Source organism: Coloeus monedula (genome assembly GCF_965178545.1).
Source record: "Coloeus monedula genome assembly, chromosome: 22".
Taxonomy (NCBI): Eukaryota; Metazoa; Chordata; class Aves; order Passeriformes; family Corvidae; genus Coloeus; species Coloeus monedula.
In genome coordinates this window covers 679183-687998 of record NC_138802.1, presented here as the reverse complement: position 1 = coordinate 687998, position 8816 = coordinate 679183, and the positions used below count along the sequence as shown (strand labels likewise).

The 8816-nt window shown below is 43.2% G+C and overlaps 1 protein-coding gene across 2 annotated transcripts in view; it reads right to left on the bottom strand.

Annotated features, from left to right (window-relative positions):
- Window positions 1–58: 58 nt before the first annotated feature.
- Window positions 59–8816, bottom strand: part of CLSTN1 (calsyntenin 1) — a 32603-nt gene continuing 23845 nt past the window's right edge. For both annotated transcript variants that reach the window (XM_082295884.1, XM_082295885.1), the window contains 8 exons: window positions 7470–7627; window positions 6703–6851; window positions 5993–6219; window positions 5497–5667; window positions 4760–4905; window positions 3974–4109; window positions 3131–3315; window positions 59–2486 (listed from right to left, as the gene is read on the bottom strand). In XM_082295884.1, coding sequence (XP_082152010.1) covers window positions 2292–2486; window positions 3131–3315; window positions 3974–4109; window positions 4760–4905; window positions 5497–5667; window positions 5993–6219; window positions 6703–6851; window positions 7470–7627 — 1367 coding nt within the window. In that variant the 3' untranslated portion in view covers window positions 59–2291. The remainder of the gene's footprint in view (window positions 2487–3130; window positions 3316–3973; window positions 4110–4759; window positions 4906–5496; window positions 5668–5992; window positions 6220–6702; window positions 6852–7469; window positions 7628–8816) is intronic.

The following is an 8816-nucleotide window of genomic DNA, read 5'->3' as shown; positions in this document are numbered from 1 at the left end:
ATATAACTGGATTCTGCTTTGTTCCACTCAGAAAAAAAAAAAAAAAATGCAAACAACCTTTAGAACCAGAAATTTATTGTAGCTTATAGACTGTCCAAACTGACCTGTTACCAATATACACATCTGAAAAGTTATACCCACAGTGGCTACAAACTGCATCAGGACATTACAACCCCTCAGTATTACCATGAAGTCATGATCAGTTTTGGTCTAAAATACAGCAGCTACAGCAACAGTATATGGAAGGATAAGTCTTCTACACATTAACACAGGACAACTGTCAGACATAAGTTAAAAGTTTCCCAGTTTACTTAAAACTAGCAGTTAATTACCATGTAAGTAGTCAAAACCATTTTCCCATTTTAGAAATCTAAAATTTTACATTAAAAAAAAAAAACCCCAAACCAAACCCAACCCCAAAAACCAGTAAGCTCTGGTGTGGGTTCTTTCCCTGCTGCCAGGTCCATCTCTATTGTAAAGGCACTCCTCAGTCCAGGTTCCCCCAGAACAAACCTCCCATCAATCCCATTAGGTGAGAACAGGGCTGGCTCTGGAAATCCAGCTGTACAAACACGGGATCAACCCTGCCCTTTCCCTCTCTGTTACTCAGGACCCTTTGTGCCCCCTCCCTGGCCCTTCCCCAGTGCTCCTGGCCCTGGCCTGGCTGGGCTCTGTGCCCACACCCACGAGCAAACGCTGGCGCTTGGCTTACCGTGCTCAGGAGGGAATGCAGTCCCAGGCTCCTGTTACAGGCAAAACAAGTTACTCTTTAATCCACCTCCATAGAAATCAAGCAGAAATTCATTATTCACGACTCTGCATCAGACCAAATAAAGTTAAACAACCCTGCCTGACAGAAAAAACCAGCACCCCCTCCCCCCCCCCACCCTCCCTCATTCATACCTTCCAGCTACTGCCCTCTGCAATCCCAAATTGGAACTGGGATCAGAAACAACCCAAATCACATGAATTAACATGATTCCCAAGGTTTTCTGGTTGGATAGTTTATGCTACAGTTTTTCACCAGCAGGAAAACACAATTACTAAGTGTAAACAAAGGCTTAAAACACTGACAATCTGAATTACTGTACAAGGGACTGCAGGGGAAGAGCAGGAGTGTTCAGTGGTATCAGCTACACCCCAAACCTTCCCACTCCCAAATTAGAAAAAATCAACAACGAAAAACCCCAAATCTCTATCCATATAGACTGGTAGCCCAGGTGCTCAGGTACCAATCCCCTACACCCAACCTGTCCACAGTGTGCACAGCCCACACTGGACTCCAGGCACCCTCCCTGGAACTACCAGGAGCTGTGGCAACACCCCACAGCCACAGCACACAGAGCTGCCCACCGTCCATGTAGTGTTATTTCCCCAATAACTTAAAAGCCTTTAATGCAAGCCTTAATTGGGAGAAAAAAAATAAAATTAAAACCAAACTGTACTGCACAGGGCAGCTGAACCTCTGCAGAGGCTCCTAAAGCCTTTACAACTTCTCACAAGCTTGCCTGTTCCCTCTGCAAAATAAAGGAGATGAAAGAAAAGGAAGGAGTTCAAGGAGAGCGGGGCATGAGCGCACATCGCAGTCAAGGCCAAGACAGAGTTACTGAACATCTACACTAAGAACTGTGCCCGTGCTCCTGCTGCAGTAGGATGAGACTCGGAATAGTTCATGCTGCATGATTTTTTTACTTTAGCATGTTTTAAACCCCAATCCCTGTTTTCACTACCACAAATGACATAATTACATAATTCCAATATATTTACAAAATATTAAAAAGTCTTGTTAATCTTCTACATATTAACCTCATTCTGCCACTTTACACATGCACTAATTCAGGGAAAAAAAATTAAAAGAAATCAACAGGCTGAAATGAGCAGCTTAACCCTTTGTCAACAAGCAATCTTTGCATCTTTTAGAAAGAAAAAAAGGAACAAAGCCAAGTTTGTTTCACTGAGCAAAAAAAGACAGTTCAGAAATTCATGTGCAATGGCTACAGAGCTGTAGAGTCACTTAGCTGAGATGACATGAAGAAAAAGTGCAAGGTGGTTCCTCACAGAGCGTAAAAAAAATCCAGTCACTGAGGCATGGCTGAAGGAAGAGGTGCTAACTACAACCCTAAACATCAGGAACTAGCTGACAGAACACAAACACGGGTTGTGTGGGGGCTCAATCTACTGGCCAGAATGAATTCTTTTGTTTTAAACACCATGAATCCTTGGTACCAATGGAGTGTGTTACAGTGGAGTCTTCTAGAGCGGGAACATAAAGACAAAGGGAGCAGCTAGAATCAGTAACTGAGGGTAGAGTCATCCCATTCCAGCTGCTGCTGTCTGTTAACATTCTGTTGGTCCTCTTCCTGCTCTCCCTCTTCCTCCTCACTGCTTTCAGACTCTGCACTAGTGATGTCATCTTCTTCTCCATCTTCACTTTCTTCTTCCTCTTCCTCCTCCTCCTCTTCACTGCTGTGTTGATCCTCGTAAGTCTGTTCAGACAAAAATTAGCTGTCATTACCATACTGGCCAGAATTCTCTTTGTTCTTTACTCAAGGCACTATATTGAGAAGAGCTATTGCTGGATTTTTAGAAGCTCAGCAGGAAGTAGCCAGAAATCAGAAAAGACAAAGGAAGTAGCACTCAGTAAAAGAGTTCTGTGACACTGCTGTCAATCCTGGCACTCTACACAAACTGGCTCTGAAGGGTGATCCAGTACTGCAAATTCTACTGGAAAAGGATGTTACAATAGGACAGAAAGCATGAAGGCTACACATCCTTCTTGTTCCCCATTTTCTAAAAATTCAGATGTCAGCTACAGGAGAAGGAAACATCATAAACACAGATGTTTTGACAATAAATTCCTGCAAGTTTAGACAAAAGCAGGCTGTGTTTAAGGCATTGTGCACATGATGAGCACTAGTGCTGGACACCGGCCTGTAAAATCCCATTCTGCATCATCAAACACTAACCCCTGCAAGATCCCAAAAAACTGCCCTTAGCATTTGGCACACTCATTCTCAATTCCCAGTTAATGTCTCTGCCCTGTGCTCAGGGTTAGTTCTGCTCCACTCCTCTGCCCGTGGACAATCACACCCATTCCAGCTGAAAAAGGACACCAGCTGCACAGGGTTACCTCCATGGGGTTCACAGTGATGGTCAAAGCAGAGTCATCCCAGTCCATCTCGTTCTCCTTGCCCGTGTCCTGGTCACGCATGGTTCTCTGGTGTGCAGCTCGGATCCGGAACACACCCAGGATGATCATGAACACCAGGAAGCTGACACACACCACGATCACCACGGTGGCTGTGCTGGGAACAACTGCAACCAGAAAACACAACCATGGTAACTCTTACACAGTGCTCCCCACTACTCCCCATCACCTGCCAGGGGAAATGGCTTTATACAAGTATTATGTGTATATTATTTATTATACATATTCCAAAGGCACTTTGCCTATAGCCACTTAAAAAGTTAGTGGGAAAGTAAGAACTAGAGCCCAGTTCCTTAAATAAAATTACATCAATCTGAAGGACTGAAAACACAAGGAAAGCACATTCCACCACACACAGACTCTTCTCTGAATTGCCTATTTTTCTTCCTCTCACATCCTACACCCATGCCAAATTAATGTAATTAAAACAGAAAGGGCAGATACCATGACTCCTCAAAGGAATAGCACTGCAATTCTTTCCTCCTGCCACTCAGAAGAAATTCTGTCCCAGTTCCTCACTTTATGGATGTCTTACAGTCTCCTCCCCTTTTCCAACATACACACACCAACAGAAAGCTCTTCTGCTGGTAGGAAAGGGAATTTCACAGGGTTCTAAAAACTCACTCCTCCCTGCCTGGGCTACAACAGGACAGGACTGAGCAGCTGCCTAGTTTATTAGTCCAACACACTGGTTTAAACTCTGGGAAAAACAACTCTACAACACCACAAAAAACCAAATCAACTTCAGTGGCTGAGGATCCTGACCTGAAAAGGGATGAGGGTTTGCCAAGTTGTGACCAGAGAGATCAACAAAGGAATGATGCACTGGGTGAATGAACTGTGGCTGTGCAGCAATGTGATTGGCATGTTCCACTGGGCTGGCTGTGTGGATAACATTCACCTAGGGACAAACAGAAAGTGTTAAACTCCAGAAACCCAATAGTTTAATTCTGAAGAGATAAAAATAAAGAGAAAAAAATTAAAATTTTAGTGCCTTTAATGCCATTTTCTGATGTACTTCCATATATTTGATGTAAGCATACTAAATAATAATTAACCTGTACCCTCCTGCAGAGGAAATGCAATTTTAGCCTCTCTGTGATTTAATGTAACCCCTTAGCATCAGAAATTTATGCATCACACAAGCAGAACAGTGCAGGGCCCAGCAAGTCCATCTGTGGCATCCCAGAAGTGACACACAAAGGCCACTCAGCTCTCCAGTAGCACCACTCTCACTGCATTTGCTCAATTAATACTTTGTTTTCAATGCAACCTTTTCACCCTCACCTCTCCATTAGACACACTATTTCTTCTACAAAACAACAATTTTAGCTCTGTTTAGGCAGCTTTATTTCAAGGTGAAATAGAGGACTAAAACCACATTTATATATAAAATATTGCCTGAAATGCTCACATTTCCTAGTATTTATTTACAGGACAAAATCTAAATCAATAATTGATCAATTATCTATCTATTATTATTATCTATCAGTTGAGGCAACAACTTCCATCCTCCTAAGCCCCTCCAAGTGCCCAGGGCAGCTCACACACCTCCACTTTGAACTCGTTGCTGACGTAGCGCCCGTTGAGCTCCGAGCAGACCAGTTTGAACTTTCTGTCGAACAGAGACACCGTGTGCCAGTTCCTGTAGCGGATCAGGTGCAGAACTTCCTCGTAGTTAGCCATGGTGTCAACCCCTGTGGGCAGAGACACACAGGTTGTAACAACAGTCACCCTGCAAAACACTGCTACAACTTCATACACTGGACAAATATTACTCCATTTCTTCATCTAAGTTTTCTTGGCTGACAGATTTTCAAGGGGTACAGAAATGGCAAAGCCACTGACATGCACATGTGGCTCCACTGAAATCCTGTGGATTGGTTTTGTGATAAAATCCTAAACACAGTCAGTCTTTGAAAGGATTCTGGGAGCTTTTCTATGGAATACTTTAACATAATCTGGACAAAAAGGAACAATGCGTACTCCTAGGCACTGGAACAAGCCTTTTTTGGGGCAGAGTCTAACTACAGTGCAGAGGTGACCTGCTACTTGGGACAGAGAAAAGAACAGAAGGAAGGTTCTAGAATATTGTGTTTTCTAGAACCACAGCTTTCCACAGAATTGCTGTGCTTAGAATTCTAAATAGTCCAAGCTTGAAATTCTTAAAAAAAAAAAAAAATGAAGTATTTACAATAAGGTGTTACAAACCACCTCTCCAGAACTGGTCCCTTTGTCAGTCCCTTCAGACCCTCCCTCCCCACAAGGGCAGCAGCAGAAACCCCCACCTGTGATTATCATGCCCAGGTTGGAACTGCTCATCTCAATGCCTTTCTGCTGCAATCGTGTCATGTCAATCTCCAGGCTCTCTTGTTCCTGATTTAGTTCCTCTCCCAGCACTGTCACCTCACACGTATCCAGGTTGTGCATGATCTCTTCAGATACCAAAGACTCTTGGACTGAAAAGCAGAGAAAAAGCCAAAGACTTAAACAGAAACACCAGAACAAATACTAAAATCTGGGCCTGCGGAGAACAAGTATTCATGAAATAATGATTTAAAAAATAAAATACAAACAAGGGTTATGTACATGTGTACATGAGAATAATAGCCTGGACTTATTATCATTTCCAGGTAAGTTTTTGTTAGCCCAGACCAGAGGATCTACACCTTCTCTTCCCTTACTGGATTCTGTATTTAAAGAGAAATCCACACCTTTCTGCAAGAGGAAGATCCTCCCCCAGGATCACTGAGCGAGGTGAGGGTGGGCAACAGTGGCTGTTACCTGTAGGATCTTCATCCCCATCTCCCTCCGGCTCCACCTCCCGGGTAATGGTGCTGATTATGCGAAGCTCAGGGAAGAGGGAAACGCCCTCGGAGCTCTCAAACTCTGAGGCAGAGCGGGCAAAGTGGTTGATGCCACTCAGGCTGATTTTTGGTTCCTCTGGCTGCAAGACCATGACATACCCCTCCACAGAGGGAATGGAGACACAGGCCTCTTCATTGAAACACCTGAGAGACAGAAGCATTTTGCAGTCAAGGTGGTTATCTTGGAGGGAGGCACAATTACACACAGTAATTGCTTTATAAATTTTTGAAAAGCTGTCTCAGACCCAAGAGTCTCAGATAAATCCATCAGCTGCCCTGGAAAGTAAGAATTTGCCACCAAGGGAGCAATCTTACAATTAATTTTTACTTACAGTTACCATTTGGCCTCATTTCTACATTCTGACTTAGAGCCACAGGTAACCCTTTAATGAAGTTGTGACACAGGAGACACTCCCAGCACTCTGGCAGTACTTTCCCCCCCATCTTACACAGTCCCTCCTCCATTCTCAGGCAGAAAGCAGAGTGCTGGTGTGGAAAACATGTTCTGTATTCAAATGTGTGATGGTCACATAGCCCAGGACTCCTTTGTTTCTCACAAGTGAGACCCACAAACACCAGGCCCCACCACCACTGCACAGTGCTGCTTCAGTTCACACCAGGACATACTTGACAACACTGGTGATCTTCAGCCTCCGAATGCCGGGTGTTGGGAACTGGCGGGAGTTCAGGTAGGAAATGTGCTGCATGGCCTTGTCAACTCTGTCAATGTCATCCCCTTCTATGGTCAGTGTTGACTGGCTTGGGTTCATGTGGATCTGAAAAAACAGAAGAAAACCATAAGAGAACACTCAACCAAGTGACACGATCTGTCAGTTCAAACTGGAGTTCAGCACTGGTAAATGCAGGGTAATTACATCTATATTCAAAGCAACAGGGTCATTATTTACTGGCCTTGTGGCACACAGTCTAGACTCCCTACTTACTGCCTTATCCCTGTGGAATGTATTTGGTGTTTCATTCTTTAAGAAAAAATCTAGGCATGTATCATAGTTCTGGTTCTAGTAATACAGAAGAGAGACAGCTAATATAAAGGAGAAATTTAGCTCTGTTCACATAACCTTGCTACTGAAAAAGCCACACAGTCTCATTTTATGAAGCTGCTTGTTAGACAACCTGGTGGTTACAGCTGGTAAAACAAAGGCTTACAAACAGGAAGTTTCTCTTCAAGACTTAAAAGACAACAGAGTAACTTTCACTCCTAAGGCCATGTTTATACAAGAAAAATTTTCTAGTTTTTATGTAACTTTAATGCAAAATGCCACAAGAGATGAGCTTGTTATATTTGGGACAAGCTGTTAACTTTGCCAGTAAAACTTGTAGCTCTTATCAGGGAAGGAATATACCCGTTCCCCTTTGTTCACATGCAACTTTACCTTCACACCTTTGCCAACACCATCAGCCATCTGCAAATCCAGCCCCTCTTTGCAGGTGTAGAGGCAATCAATCACCTTCTTGTTCTCCAGTTTACCAGAACGAATCATCAACCCTGCCAGATTGCCTCGGAAAAACTGAGCCATGCGCAGTTCACCACCTTCAAAAAATGAGGCAGGATTTACTTGTTTTGATTCTTTTTACTTTTTCTTTTGTAAAACAACAAGTATGCCAGCTGATACACACAGTATTATACACATGCGGGTTAGTTTTCATCCATTCTGGGTGTTAACCTTGTGATTATGGTCAGGCATAAAACAAGAATTAAACAGTTCCCCATGCACGTGGCCTTCAGACAGCTGTGGCCACCTTGAACTGACTGTTCCATGATAAACATTTCAAAAGAAGCCCCACACAGCGAGGTGGTGCTCAGAAATCAAACACAGAACCAATGGAGTGAACCATGAAACCTGAATCTTCCTGCTGAGATAACACCTCCTGCTACTCAGGACAGGACAGCACCCCTCCTCCAGGTGTGAGGAATCTCCACCTAAACCAGCACTGCAGGCTCTCCCTACACTCCAAGGGCAGAAAGGAACTCTGCAAAGTCATTCAGCTCCTTCTGAGAGAGGTGTCCAAGAGTTACCTGCCCCCTTTAAAGGCGCCATCGTCTCGCTACAGACTCAGTGAGCAGTTTAAACTCGGCTAACTCATTCTTAGTTACCTGAGTTAAATCTGATGAATTGCAACCTAATAAGCCCTTTATTCCTTAACGTTTTTGAAGGTGACATCACAATGATCACCTGGTCCATCTTGCTAAATACTGAGGGCCACAAAACACCACCTGGAAATGTGTATTTCAAGCCCATTACTTACTAAGCAGCCTGATTTTAGAAAAATGTCTAAGCTTGTTTTAAAGGTTCTAAGTGATAAAAGATCCTTGGTACAACTCAAAAAAATATTCAGGGGTGAAATGTCCCCTTACTAATTATACCATTTCCATACAGCTTCAGCTTCTGGAGCCCCTGGATGCTGCTACCTCCTTGCCAAATTAAAATATGATGCACAACTAGAAACCTCTTGCCAGTTACATCCAGACTATTCCAGGAATTCTTAAACTTTACAGGAAGGGTACATATCTTGAATTCACTTTTAAGAATACACACTAATTTTAAGTATCTCAACTCAAGACACAGAACCCACCAAACTATCACTAAAATTTGTTATGAGGAAATAACCCTGTAGCCAATCTGAAATACCTGGCAGCCAAAGTTTTTTTGTCCATTCACTGTAATGAGAATTTTATATAAATATCTGACCAAGTGAGTATCCCCTGTAAATTACAGGTC